Below are 14,645 nucleotides of genomic sequence, written 5' to 3'. Positions count from 1 at the left end.
CCTTGAGTCAGCAAGCAGGACACAAGGAAGGGAAGGGGTCTGGGCTGCAAGGAGCACGATTTTCTTTGCAACTGCACAGCAGTAACACACAGCACTCCTCACAGGGCAGAGGAAATTACATCCAGAGATTTGGTAGCTGAAATGGAGAGAAATATTTGGTACATCAGTTATCAGAAGGTAACTCTGATGATAAGTAGCTTGCAACAAAAGGTGGACAGAAAGCCAAAGTCAAATGGAAATGTTCCACCTGCTGTGCCTTCAGACATCCTGCCCCTACTCCTGCTTGAAGGCAATTTGTTCTTCTTAACAGCGTGGCCAAAACCAAAATAATGCTAACAACACCAATACCCTTCAGGCCCTACCACCACTAAATTGCAGTAATGTTTATCCTTTCGTCATACAAGTTAATTGAGCAAAATAAAGGCAAAAAACTCGTAAAAAGTCAGCAGCCTTTACACAAAGTGGTTGGAATAGAAGAGCAGACAGGTACGGTGTAGCAGGTACCAAGACATGAAGCGGATGCTCATGCACCATCAGCTTTCGTAGCATGAAACAGAATCAGCCAAGGCATAACACAGATGGGCAAGTGAAGGAAACCACCGAGAAGAAGATGAGCAAAATGAAAAGTGACAAGGCTCGATTGAAGGTTTCTCTGTCAGCTTCAGCCCTACGTATCTGGATGCTTCTTCCACTCTTGTAAGCCAGCCCTGAAGTTTACCAGCTCGGCTGCAACAGCGATTGTTTCACTTGCTTATCTGTTTCCGTCCCGGACAAAACAGGTAGGAGAAAAAAACTCCCCAGCCTGCCAACCTTGTCACTGCTCCTCCAGGTCCTTGGGGAAGCTGGGGGATTTAAAGCAAAGACCAAACCGACACCAGGGTGCTGGTGAAAGGACCGGGGGGGGGGGGGGGCAGGCCAGAACGGAAGCGACACCTGGATGTGGAGAAGGTGGCGATTAACGAGAAGGTGCCAATAACGAGGGTCGGAACGGAAGGAAGACGCGTCCTGGAGCAGTGTGGCACCTGGTAGGGCACGACAAGGTGTAACAGGCTATAATGAGGCGCAATAAGGTATAATAAGGCGTTACACGTATATTTTGTGCACAGGAAGGTCAGGCTCTGCGGGGCTGACAGGTACACGCGCCAGGTTCCAGAAACAGATCAAAACCAGGCAAAATCCGTGTTGAATATCCATGCTGGCTGAGGCAGACCCCGTGTTTTGGGGTTGTTTCCCCTCCCGTTACCCCGCAGAAAGGCAGAAAAGGCGACAGCCCGCCCCGCTGACCCCCGCCCGAGGCCGAGGGCTGCGCTAACGAAGGAAAAGGGGGTTTAAGGGGGGAGGGGGGGGCACACGGCAGCGCAAGGCCCGGCCCCGAGGCCTGGCGGGCCGCGGACGCCCGGGGCCAGCCCGGGTCCGGCTGCCGAGGCCGGGTCCGGCCCGGGAGCGGCGGGGGGCGGCCGGCACCTACCTGAGCGCGGCGTCAGGGCCCGGCTGCCGCGGCCAAGGCCAGCCCCGGGGCCGGCCCGGGGCAGGGGCGGCGGCGGCGGCTCCTCCCCCTCCCGCAGCCGCCCGCCCGCCCGCCGCGCCGGAAGTGGGCGGGGCCCCGCGGTGGCCCCGCCCCCTCCCCCGCCGCTCCGCCCGCAGCAGCCGAGCTCTCGCGAGAGGTGGCGCGGCGCGAGGGCGGTGCGCCCCCGGCCGGGCGGCGCCATTTTGTGGGGTTGGGATGGGGCTGGGGTGTTAATTGAGGTTGTGTCATAAAGTCACAGAACCATTAGGGTTGGAAAAAAAAATTGTCTCCACGATCATCTGGTCTTAACTTACTTTACTTAACTACATGCATAACATTGAAGAATTCTTCCATCCCTTAGCATGCAATGAATAGGGGAACCAAAATGAAGCAATTAGAGAAGCCTCCAGGTTAAAAGGTTTGATAAAGCAAAGCTAGAGACCACAGAATCACCGAATCATCTAGGTTGGAAGAGACCTCCAAGATCACCCAGTCCAACCTCTGACCTAACACTAACAAGTCCTACACTAAACCATATCACTAAGGGCTACATCTAAATGTCTTTTAAAGACCTCCAGGGATGGTGACAACCACTTCCCTGAGCAGCCCATTCCAATGCCTAACAACCCCTTCAGTAAAGAAGTACTTCCTAACATCCAACCTAAACCTCCCCTGGCGCAACTTTCGCCCATTCCCCCTCGTCCTGTCACCAGGCACGTGGGAGAATAGACCAGCCCCCACCTCTCTACAGCCTCCTTTAAGGTACCTGGAGAGAGCGATAAGGTCTCCCCTGAGCCTCCTCTTCTCCAGGTTGAACAACCCCAGCTCCCTCAGCCGCTCCTCGTAAGACTTGTTCTCCAGACCCCTCACCAGCTTGGTCGCCCTTCTCTGGACTCGCTCGAGCACGTCCATGTCCTTCCTGTAGCGAGGGGCCCAAACCTGAACACCAGACACAAGGAAGGATTGGCAGGCTGCTATTAAAATACTTATGACTTCCTAAACATCACAGGAATAATACTGCTTCTCCTTTACTTAAAAATAAAATAAAATAAAATAAAATAAAATAAAATAAAATAAAATAAAATAAAATAAATAAAATAAATAAAATAAAATAAAATAAAATACAACAACAACAAAAACAGATAAGCAAACAAACAGAATTTAGCTCAGTCAAATCTAGTCAATCCAGTGGAGAGCCACAACTCAGAAACCTTAAAGTGTCTTAACCCTTTCACAAGCTTCTTGTAAAAGATGAGAAGCTAGATGAATTGGCTGAAAAGCACTTGCCTTTTCTACAACTCTTTTGTTATCAGCCTGCTCATGCTTTTGTTTTTAGACAGAAAAATCTGTAGCTGAAAAATGAAGAAAGTGCTTAGAAAAACATGCCCACTGCTCTCTGTCTTCAGCAGGGTAGAAGGCAAGAGGGAATAAAATCCCATCAAAGTGTGTATATATGCTGACAATGGATAGAGACCATGAAGATGGCAGTCCCTTCCCTACCTGCCTCCGTGGCTGTTCCACACACACCAGCAGAGATGTTTAAAAACTGCCAACTTTAAGGGGAAAATAATCTAAAAAGATATCTGGAACGCTACACCTGAGTTTGTTTTTCTGATTGCAGGTGAATCCAAGCACAAACTGACCCAAAACGAGCCCATGGGATAGCTGCAGAGATGCAGGAGGCTGCCTCCTCCCTGGCTGTGCCTGGCAGTGGGTGCCTAGAAATGCCTCTGTGTAATTCTGCTTCCAGATTTCTATTCCAATGCAGTCAGGAAATGAGAAGATGGCTTGAGGATTGTTGCACCTTCAGCATCAGTAAGCCAGAGCCATTTCATGCTCTGAAGCAGACCCAGTCCTACATTGCAGATCCTGTCATAACGCTTGCTGGCACAAACAGAGGCTGCAAAGTCAACCTCAGCGCTGGCATTTGCTGGCTTTTAAATGTTTGCCTCATAATGGCAACATCCTGAAAAGGACAAGTCTGAAGGCTCAAGATACTGATAGATATCATCTGCTTTTTTGCTGGCTTGTTTCTCTTGTGGAAGGGACTGCCCACTACCAAAGTTCAAAGTTCAGCGAGCAGGCCAGAGTCACAAGTGTTATTATTTATAAGCCTTAAAATGCCTTATCTTAGCAGCCAAACCAAGATGCTCTGTAAGGGTCAATCCAAAATGTGCTTCCTTCAGGAAAGCCAAGAAACCTCCTTTCCATTTTATCTTCAGGTATCAACAGCTGTCCTCCCTCTTACTACGGTACAGCAGTTCAGTTAATATCTGGTGACTGTGACCTGTGCTGGGATTAATAAAATATTTTTATGAGCCAATTCATAAAGGTGCTGTCAACAAACTGCTGCCTCCTCTAAAGACTAATTAAAGGCGAGCCAATATTGTCTGACATGGGCTGTAACGGTGACAGATCTCCTTTCATCCTCCACCAGTTCCTCTTATTAGCGATGAGCAGAGCTCAGCATCTGATGTTCGGTGACCTTCTGGAACCACTTAACAGTTCCAACTCACTGCAGCGTGAAGAAAAATCTTTGAAAATCAGATTAATCTGAAGCCATGGCCTGGTTACTTGTTTTCTGCAGACAATCCAGGCAGCAAGACAGCAGTGCTGTTTACTGGAAGCAAGAGTCTCCTGTTCTTATTGTGGTCCTGTACAAAATGTAGTCTGTTAAAAATGAAATTAATGTCATATTAACAAAACAGGCATCACAAGGGATACACGGCAAACACTTCCAAATGCCACATTTTCTAATCTCATATTTGTTCCTTCTTTTGCTTTGTGTTTTACAGTTTACTGGTTTTTTTTTTTTCCTCATTTTCTCACCTCCTTTTATCACTGAGCTGATCCCTCAGTCACCCAAGAGTAAGGAAACCAGGATCTTGGGAAATACTTTCTGCAACAAGTAGAGAACCTTGATTTTCAAAAGCTAATTTGGGGGCGATTCAGTCAAACTGCTCCAGTGAAAACTTTCCCAGTGGGTACCACCTTGCATGTTTGTGCAATCAAAACTAGGTATTTTGAGAGCTGCTGAAGAGGTGAGAGTCTCAAATTGTTCAGCACCTAAGGAAATAATTGCAGTTTATTAAGCAGTTTCCTGATGTTAGATCTATATTTATATCTCTGCATCACTTATTACCTAAAAACACTGATGACTAGTTGAAAATAACGGTAAGAAAACCTTCATGTTTCATTTCCCCATCACTGTTTCTTTAACCTGGAAAATATTCCATGTTCCACAGAGCAAAATTTTGAGCAGTTCCAGACATCACCTGGTATGTCACACAAAACCAAGAGTTTGCTTTTATTGGATTTCAGATAATGACCCAACCATTTTTCATTGCCCAGCAGTCACTGTTCTTGAAGCTAGAGAGATGAAAATAACGTCTTGCATTTAAACTATCCCACTATGTAAGAATATTTATGGATTCTTTTGTCCTTTTTGGTCTTTTTTAAAGCTTTTATTTAACCCGTACTTCTCTCTGCTGGGATGAAGCAGAGAAGTCTGCGTTTTGTTAGAAGTATCAGTTCCTCCCTTGATGGGCAATTGTGAGTTCTCATATGAAGCCAGGAACGCTGAGAACTAACCCTTAGCCTAAAACTCCCTCGTGGCTTTTTCCTAAGCACAGCTTTTCTGTGCTCTTACTTTATAAACTCCAGCTCTCTACCCAAACACGCTCCAGCTACTGAAAGGTGACATAGAAGACCCCACTGCAAATAAGCACCAGAAAAGTAGAGATGATCCGAAATGAACTCTACAAAAACTAGAAGCAAGTAAGGAAAAGAAGTAGAAACAAGAGAAAAGAGGAGCGAGGACTTTCACTAGTGGAAAATTGCTGGGCAAAGTGTGAGACTGACAACCTTCCTAAAAGAAAAGTAAAACTGGAACGTCATGCTCTTCTCCAACACCTTGGGGCGCTTGCTTAGTCAGAAGGGAGGGCATAGTGGGAAACAATGGGACGTATGATGACAATGATGTGATTACATCCCACGTACCATTAAGAAATTTGGCCTTCTTCCTCTCCTGCTCCCTTGAGCAATTAGTGTTGCATATGCTGCAAATTAGCAGCGTGCTGTTCTCCCTTCTAACAGCCTTGTCAGCCTCACTGGGCTCACTTGAGGAGCTTGGTGGTGCATTTGTGCTCAGAAGTGTTCTGCAAGACAGGAGAGCTGCAATCACGTTTTGCCCACAGAAGAGATGAGGTTAAACCTTGATAGAAAGGCCACGCGTTTTTAAGCCTTTACAGAGAGGCAGGTTAAGGATGTATCTCATTTGTCTCTTTTTAGGTAGGGCATCTGATTTTAAGGATGGAGATAAAAGCAACGTGGTATCATCACACCATCTGCAGTGGTTAAAGAGTGAAGGAAGCCAGGGAGCGTGCAGGACAGAAATCTCTGGCGTGGCAGGAAACGTGCTCACCAAGTCTTTGTTTTCCACCTTGTTTGCTTCTTTGGGTTTAACCCTGCTGCCTTTTCCCCCTCCGTCTCTCAAACAAGAACATTGCACTTTCATATGAAATCATTAGAGGCTGACCTCTCACACCGCCCCTGAAAGTGGTTTGGAGCATCAGAGAGGATTCTGTGCGACAGTAGCTATAGCAATGGGTCCCTCATGCTATTGCAGCTGCTAATTCAGGGCCACAGAGCAAAGAAAAAGTGCATTTTCCTGATGTGAGGCACCTGGGGTGCTGGCCATGTGCAGGGCTTTGCCTCCTGCACCCTTCAGCTCGCATCCGCTGCGAGCCGTTTGGAAGAAGAGCAGATCACTCTAATTTAATTGTGGTCACGACGGCAATGTCAGAGCATTTTTCCACACGCCGCTTTAATGAAGTCGCATTAAAAGGGGTTTTAGGAGTTCTTGCAGTGTCGACCAACAGGAAGCCAGCCCCTAAAGTCACCGTGGATGGTTTGTGAGCAGAGCACCGGGGAAGAAACACGCCAAGAACAGGGGGAAACAGCCCTGTAGGCTGTGTCTCCTGATGATTACTGAGCAGCTGGGATTTGATGTGTATTTTATAACAAACAACCATGCAAGCCTCTGATTGAGTCCATGTTTCTCTGCTGATACCTATCAGGCACAGCAGTGACCTGGAGTTTAGCTGCTGCTTCCTCGGAGCACTGCTAAAACCAGGGAACGAAACACTGGGGTGATGCTCTGATTACGAGGCCACATTTTGCGTGCAGCTCTAGGACAAAAAAAATAGCCAAAAAAACCCCTCACTGGTTTCTGTTTTTGAAGGTTTGAGATTCTTGCCTTGATCCTAACTTATCATTTTTGCCTGATTTTGACTTTTTGTTTGTTTTAGACAGAATAATCTTCTCTTTGTCTCCTGAAATGCAGTCTTCCTGCAGGACTTAGTGTCCACGGGGTGATGGTGCTCACGGCCCCCAGGGACAACCTGGACTTTGGTGCTGGGGTTAAACTCTGGAGAATCCAGCACAGGACTGACAGGGTGCTACACTTCCAGCTTTTAGCTTTTGTGATGATTAACCCAGAACCTTTCTTCCTCCTGGTTTGTTATTATTTGCCTTTTCACCTTCTTTTTTTTTTTTTTTCATGAAGCTTTTCTCCTTCAGTATTTTTCATTCATTCCTTCTCAGAGGTTGTTACGTTTATCTGTCCAGTCCATCAGTGCCGACCCCGACGGTTTCAGGCTGTTTATCCGAAACAGGCAGGGGGCTTTGCTGCAGCGAAGGAGAGGAAGCGGGGCTGGGTTGTGGCAGCAAAGGTAATGCCGAAGCAAGGAAAGGAAGGCAATCGTTACTAGCTCACCCAGCAGTCCCAGGAGCTGTCAGCAGCCGTCTCTCAGCCTGTTCTTCTGGTGCAAGGCACTAGAAAAAAAAAAAAAAAAAAAAAAACAGCCGCTCAGGTAGCTGCAGTGGAAGTCATCTGCATAGAAAGGTGAAGGTTATTTGTCAAATGATCTTTCATGTCAAAGCGGATTAAAAGCAATTGGCTTTTGTTGAATCCCATCTCCCCTGGAAACAACTCAGGACCATGACTAAACGATTCCTGGTCCCAGTATGATTTCTGATAGATGGGAGCAGTTAGTTTTAATTATGAAATGCAGTGAATGGGAGAAGTTACAACATCATGAGCACCAGCAGCTAGTGTATTAGTAAGCAAGGAGTTTACTAGTGATTAAGTTTTTTTTTTTTTTTGTTTTTTTTTTTTTTTAACAGAGTGGCTTGAGCTATCATTATAATGCTGCAGTTTGAGATAGAGGGCTACAGAAAGAATTCTGATACTTTCAGGAACAAAAAGGATTGAAACTAAAGTCACGTCCAGGCAGCAGAAGGAGGCACAAGCAGCTGCAGCATTTGTCAGCTACTTTTTGAGTCAGCCAAGTTTAAGAAGTTCAGACCAGGAAAAAGAAAAACGTCTGTGCTGTAACAGGTCAGTAAGGGCACCTGGAGCATCTCGCTCCGGAGCAGGCAGTTCACAACTTTTCCTAATAGCCACAGCTCACAGACACATTTTGGGTTTGCTGCAAAGACAGCCGAGCACTTCTACCTGGTGAGGGTCTTCACATGCAGCTCAGGGTAAAAAAACAAGTGGCAACAAACCCCACAACCCATTCCCCCCCCCCCCCCAACTCTCAGACTTCGCTGCAACGTGATGTCGTTCACGTGGGGGAGGCAACAACAGCACAAAGCGGCTGTTCCACAACAAGCTGAATAAGGCTTTTTCCCCCCTCCAATAGGAATAAAATAATCTTGAGCAAGGTTTTTCTTCATAGCCCACTTATACCCCTGTGTAAGAACCAATTCCCTCTGTTTTTTTACCTGTTTTTTTTCAGGTCCTTAAAGCTATTTTCCTAACAAAGGTTTGGGGTGTCATTTTTCATTTTCATAGCCGTGGCTTCACGCTGTGAAATCCCTCTTCCTGGAAATGCTCGTGACTCACCCAGACCTGTCCCCGAGGAACCTGTCCTGACTCCAGAGCTGGACCAGATGCTCTTCAGGTCCCTTCTGGCCTGAATAGGTCAAGGCCATAGCTCAGTGTCTTCAGGAAAAAGAACTAGAAGCTTATTTTGGCCACTCCTCGTGAAAAACGCCCTCAAAGTTAGCGCAGTCCCACCGATGACTATTTTTCACTTTAATTTCAATATTAAAACACCTTCTGGCAGAACCTCTTCTTCCACAACATCCTTTTGCCCACCCTTTTTGTATGTGCAGCAGAGGAACCAGCAAACTGCTCGCAGCTGTGCAGAAGCCTCCAGGGTGAGCCAAATCCCCTGCAGACAGCACTTGGGGGGTCCCTTCCCCTTGGTGCCCCCCCGCAGCACCATAAATCTGACATCAGCATGTGGGCTGAGGTGATGCCAATTTCTAAATGCCCAAGTTTCTCTGTGGTGTCCTCCCCACCCCTAAATAATTCCGACAGGATGATATTATAACAAAATACAGGGAAGACAGGATGGCGGCTTGTCAGTTTATGGTATCTATTTTATTTTTCATGTTAAATAGCGTATAAAAATATATTATCTATGCAGGCAAACATACATAATACAGTGTGCAATAAATAGCAAGCTCAAAAATAGATTTCTTTAAAAACAGTCAGTGTTCTGACAACCAGCAAAACAAAGACATGCAATAAATACGCTCACCCCCACTGAGCAGTACCTGTCAGAAGGGGCATTTCTTTACGTCTTCCTAAGACGTTATAAATACACAGTTAGAAAAACAGACAATAACTGAAAAGACTGTTAAAAAATTGCTCCCTGAGCTGACATAAAAAAGCCAAGTGCTTAAACAGGAAAACGCAGCCAGGCGTCCGTAAGGCAAGGCAGGAAGAAAAGGCTACGTGCACCGCTCTGGAATGGCCACGCACCCCAGGTCGTTCACCACTTGGAAGAGGTTGAGGATGATGGAGGCCTCCAGGCAGCCGGCGGTCTCCTGTGGGGGGAGAAGAGGAGGTGAGCACACCGGGGGCACGGATGGGGCTCGAGCCATGGCTGGGGGCACCGTGGGGAGGCCTTTCTGGCTGCTTCTTAATGAATTTGGAGCTCTTAGACCCAAAGTGGTGAGACATCTGCCAGGGTCCCCCCTGAAACCCCATCAACCTTCTTCCCCAGCCTCCTGTCTTACCGTCTTCTTGGCCGTCTCCAGCTTCTGCAGCCAGTGCCTCAGTTTCCCAGAGGGCTGATGCGAAGGAGCCTCAGCGGCCACCTGCAAGGAGAGCATGTGGGTAAGGACCAGCGATGCCCCACGGCGCTGCCACCAGCGCCTGTGCCACCGAGCTGGGGCCGGGAGACCCAGGGGGACACTCACGCAGCCTCGCAGGTCCTCCCGGGCTTGGGTGAGGAAGGCCAGGGGCTGCTGGCTCATCTTGGCCAGCTTGTGGACCGTGGGGTGTGCCAGCACAGCGACGGTGAGGTCCAGCTCGGCTTCCACCAGGAGGAGTCGGTCGGGCACCTGCGGGCAGGGGCATGTTGGTTATGGACACCAAGAAGTGGTGGAGCTGGTGGAAGGGCTCCCCGAGCCCCGCAAGGCCACCTGGGGGGGTGGGTGGAGGGGGTCCCCCTTCCCTGGCATTGCCCTTACCGAGAGCTCGTTGGGTTTCCACTTCCGATGGAAGAGCCTGGTGCTGCATTTTCGGTCTGTTAGCAGCATGATGTCCTCCTGGAGGCGTAAAACAAAAGGGGTGGGGACAGGTTGAAAAGCTGCTCTTTGGTTTTGGGCTGTGTTGTGCAACCCCCTTCACCCTCCTGAGGTCTGAAACCAGGACAAGATTCAGCCCAGCCCCGCAGCCCTGGTCGGTAAGGGCGGGATGCTGGCATCCTCCGAGTGCGGGCGAGGGCCGCTGCTCACTGTGCCGGGGATTCTCTCCCCAAACCACCCCAGAAAACACCCGCTTTGTCCCCAAACACCCTCAGGGCCTTGGTTTCAGCAGACCCTCTCCCACCAGCCCACGCCCCACATTGCTGTTGGTACTCACAAAGTGCTCTCTCAACTTCTGCACCGCCATCAACTCGGAAGATACCAGGGAGCCGTACTGGGAGAGGCGGCAAGTCTTCTTCGGGGCGTCCTGGGGGAAGGCGCCCACCAGCAGGGGCCCCAGGCCCACCACCAGCACCACGGCGAACATGGGGCACAGCATCTTCTTTTCCAGCTACGACGAAGCGAAGATCCGGAAAGACAGAAGGAGGAGAGGACGACCCGTGTCCGAATCCACGAAATCCTTCGAGACGCCTCGAGTCCCCTTTTTTCGTGTCCAGAGCCTTGCTGTCGCTCGTTTCTGCCGCTCTGCCCCATCTCCCCGGCTTTTAAGCAGCCGGGCAGTACCGCGCTTTCACCTTGGCAGGAAAACCCGTGGCGCGGCAGATCCGCGACAGGAAAGCGAAAGCGACGGCAAGGAAAGCCCAGGCTGCAGGTGCGCCTGCAGGTGAGGGCACTGCGGGGACGCGGTGGCCGGGACGGGGCTGGGGACGCGGTGGGATCCCGCGGCGCCGCGTGCGGGTTTTTTTTCTCCCTCTTCAGCGGGACGTGGGAAATGCAAACGCGGCGTCTGCACGTCGCTCCCGTGGCGGCCGCAAAAACGCGCCCGCACAACAAGAAGCTGCTCCTTCCCCGCGGCAACCTGATCCGTGAAGCCATAACTGCACTTCGTTTTGTGCGTTCATTCATCGTTACTTGTAACAGAATATACCTGTGTGTGTGTAAAGAGCAGAGGTGCACTAGTGCCGCACCGAATAATGCGCTCACAGCAGGCATAAGTGCACTCTCCTGTTTGCCACTGTAAAAATGCACCCACGTACCCAAAAGCTGCCCTCTCCTCGAGGCAGCCTGAGGTGTGAACCAGTAATTGTCTTTTGTTTTGTGCGTTAATCAACCATTAAATACAGCAAAGTATCCCTGTGTCTGTACAAAAAGCAGGGGCAGCTGGAGCAGGATGCCCGGGCCGTGTGTGGCTTTGGATAACACCAGGATGGAGGCTGCGCAGCTCTGAGCACCCCGTGCCAGTGCCTGACTGTCCCCGGAGTAAAAAAGCGTTTGCCTGTGTTTAGGTGGCCTGCCGCGTGCCTGGGTGTGTGCCCACGGCCTGCTGGCCCGTCAGGAGGCACCACAGGGCCCCCGAGTCTCAGACACAGAAATGAAGCCCGATAACACGGTGGGCACAGGTGGGGCTCCCGCCAACCTCCCCGCAGCAAGTGGGTTGTGTCACTCATTAACACAGTCAGTAATTAAAAGCCTGAGGCGCAGCCAGGGCTTGGTTCGTTAGCTTGTGCTATCCAAGAGTGGGAAATTGTTCTTTCCTTTCTGTCCAGTTAAAGAAACAAACAGATTTGGAAAAAAACTTTTATTCAGTGCAGCGTGCTCACGGTTGGTAACAGCTATGGAATACAAGCCCGAAGCAGCATAAATAACTTCACGTCAGCTTCCCAAGCAAGGCACAGGCCATCCCTAATAAAAAGCACCATAGCAAAATCCCAAGGGGACTAGGAACAAGCTCTTCCCCCGTGGAGGAAGTATGCGTCCTCGCTGTGGGGCCACCCTTGCGATGCACCCTTGCTGCATCCTCGACGTGGCCAGAGCGTTGTCCCCTCCCAGCGAGGAGGCAGGAGGGGCGACGCACCCACCGACAGAGCCAGGTCACCCCTCCCTCAGGTCCAGCTCTGCTCCCACGGCCCCATCCACACCACAATCCAAAAAAAAACCCGCAGAGCCCATTGCTGGCAGCCGCGCTCATGGGAAGGAGCAGCCGCAGGGGATGCTCGTTGGGTTTTGGCTCGGCTCCTTTGGTTCGTGATCGCTGCGGTGGCTTTTATCGCGCACATGCCATTCCTGGTTGGAAGAGCAAACCGAGACGTCACGTCTTTACGCAGGCAAGCAGGAAATCCCAAGGTGCCAAAGGAAAAGCAAAAACAGAGCGGGGAAGCCGGGGCTGCGAGCGCAGCCAGCAGGGATGCACGCGCCGCGTGGCCTGGCACCAAGGTAAGAGCAGCGGGCAGGGAAACCCAAAATCTTGCACAAGCAAGGGATGTCTCGGACAGTAATACCATGCTGGGACGTACCCCGAGCCCTGGCCCAGCTGCATTTGGCATGGCTCCTCCGAACCGTGCTGATGCCAGCTCTGCCACTGCACCAGGGTGTCACTGAAGAGGGTCCCCCAAAGCCACCACGGCCTGGGGACACCGTGTGTAGCCCAGCAGGGCTTCAGAGTGGCACAGGCAGCAGCGACGCAGCCCCTCACCCGTTTGTTTCATCCTACAGGCGAAGGGGCAGCTATGCCGCGTTAAGAAATTACTTGCTTTCAATTTTCATCGACCGTGCTGTCGATATATCGGGCAACACAAAAGTATTTACGAGTCCCAGTCCAGAAATAGCTACAAAAGCCATAAAAAAGCACTGTGGGGGTTGGCTCAGCGTTTTTCCAGAGCAAGGAATCCCAAGCACGCAGGAGATTCCCAGGCATGGAAAGGAAAGCGAAAGGGGCAGGGGTGCGCAGGCTGGGTGCCGTGCCAGGGCTCCGTGACTCACCGGGCGGCTGGCACGGGGCAGCCTCGCTCACAGCCACGTGGCTGGGGCGGGATGGAAGGGACGGGGCTGCTTCTTCCCACCCTTCTTGGAGCCACTCGGACAAAGTCTTGGAAAAGCGCCCCCAGAAAGGAACAAAACAGCACCCCAAAAATGCAAAAAGCAACACGGGCAATGCGCAGGAGCCCTGCCCGCTGTCCAAGGGGCGCAGGGGCGGGGACATCAGGTGGCCACCGCTTGTGCCACCTGGAGCTGCTGTGCCCACGCCTGCTTCGGTGATGCAATCCCTGCCATTTCATCACTACAGCTCACCTGCTGCGTCACCCCGCTGACACCGGCACCAGTGGGAAGGGCCCTTTATGGGAAAGCTGGGCAGTGAGCTGTTTAAACAAGCTGCAGTAACTTTAAAGCTTTTCTTTTTTGTTTCTTTACCCTAAAGGGTTTGTGCAGTTGCTGCAAGGACACACAGGGCCCCCCCGCCCCATTGGGATTTCGGTGCAGCACAGGGCTTTCCTCCCAGGACCTCCCATCCTCCTGGCAGCCACCGACTGCAGACAAAACCTTTGCTTCCCCCCCAGCAAGCTGAGCCCCATGGCACCAGCCCCCAGCATCCCGATGGGGACGTGCCCAGGGCCGAGCGCCACTACCAGGTAGCAGAGGCTCCATCTCTCCGTGCCCGTGGGCCCACAGCTGGTGGGCACCTCCGGGTGCTCTTCCCACCGAGCTGGGCTGCCCAGACCTTACCCCACGTGGAGAAGCCCTTTGATGGGCCCAACGCACGGCCCCTGGGGACAGGGCTGGTGACAAAACCCCCTTCCCTGGGAGAGAAGACCCAGGCCTCGGCTCTGGGTTTACGGGAAAGGGAAATGGCCCCACAGAGACTCAAAGCCTCCAGAAAGCAAACAGGAGGTGTCAGGTACTGATGCAGACCCGGCTTTGAATCACTGCCTCTCAAACACAGCCGGTATATTTGGTTTGCAGAGCAGATAAAAAACAAGGCTGGGTTAAAGGGGCGTGCGAACATTCTCCTATAGGAGCAAGCCCAGAGAGGCTCAGAAACCACAGCAGCTGCCGTGCTGGGGCTGAGCAACTTCTGGGCCGCTTCCACAGGCATCACACACCTCCCAGCTGCGTTGTGTGGTAGAGCAAGCCCCCAGCGTGTTCCCAAGAGACAAAAAGCTGCAGAGAAGCAGGCTGAAAGGTCACTCTGGTTAGCAGGAGGCCTGGGCTGCAACCTCAAGTTTCTGTCTGCTTGCAGGCCAAGTACCTTCCTTTGAAAGCATGTGATGTATGGAAGTGTTTTTTGGTGGGAAAAAGCTGCATCTCCCAGCCCAGAGAGCAGCTCAGGGGACACCCGGGGACTCCCATCCCTCATGCTTCTCAGAAATGCCACTGAGACTGGGGCCCACGAGCTGCCCGTGTTGTCTTTGCACCCAAAGGAAAAAATGTCGTAAGACAAGAGGCTTGGTCCTGCTGCTCTGCTCCTTCCCCTACCACCAAGACAAGGTGCACCCATGAGCAAGAGGAGGATAAATTATTTCAGAAACTGGCCAAGTTACAGTCTGAAACTGGCTTCTCCCCACTTTCTGCAGTGATGCACATTAGAGCCTATCTATCCCCATAAAGCAGGTCCCTGGTGAGCAGTGCTCATAAA

General features: G+C 51.0%; 2 protein-coding genes across 4 annotated transcripts in view; both read right to left on the bottom strand.

Moving 5' to 3' along the window:
* The window catches only part of UBE2F (ubiquitin conjugating enzyme E2 F (putative)), a 67,002-nt gene extending 65,400 nt beyond the window's left edge, over positions 1-1,602 (bottom strand). For all 3 annotated transcript variants that reach the window (XM_066999804.1, XM_066999805.1, XM_066999803.1), the window contains exon 1: positions 1,469-1,602. The gene's annotated coding sequence lies outside the window, so the exon portion shown is untranslated. The remainder of the gene's footprint in view (positions 1-1,468) is intronic.
* Positions 1,603-9,268: 7,666 nt separating this feature from the next.
* Positions 9,269-14,547, bottom strand: LOC106034587 (interferon lambda-3). Its single transcript, XM_048058523.2, has 5 exons — positions 10,452-14,547; positions 10,058-10,135; positions 9,785-9,928; positions 9,602-9,682; positions 9,269-9,409 (listed from the first exon to the last, which is right to left on the bottom strand). The coding sequence occupies exons 1-5, from the start codon at positions 10,611-10,613 to the stop codon at positions 9,314-9,316; spliced, it is 561 nt and encodes a 186-aa protein (XP_047914480.1). The 5' UTR covers positions 10,614-14,547; the 3' UTR covers positions 9,269-9,313.
* Between the last annotated feature and the right edge of the window lie 98 nt (positions 14,548-14,645).

This window comes from Anser cygnoides, chromosome 6 (genome assembly GCF_040182565.1).
Source record: "Anser cygnoides isolate HZ-2024a breed goose chromosome 6, Taihu_goose_T2T_genome, whole genome shotgun sequence".
In the NCBI taxonomy this organism is placed as follows: Eukaryota; Metazoa; Chordata; class Aves; order Anseriformes; family Anatidae; genus Anser; species Anser cygnoides.
The sequence above is the reverse complement of the archived record's forward strand: the minus strand, read 5'-3'. Positions and strand labels throughout refer to the sequence as shown.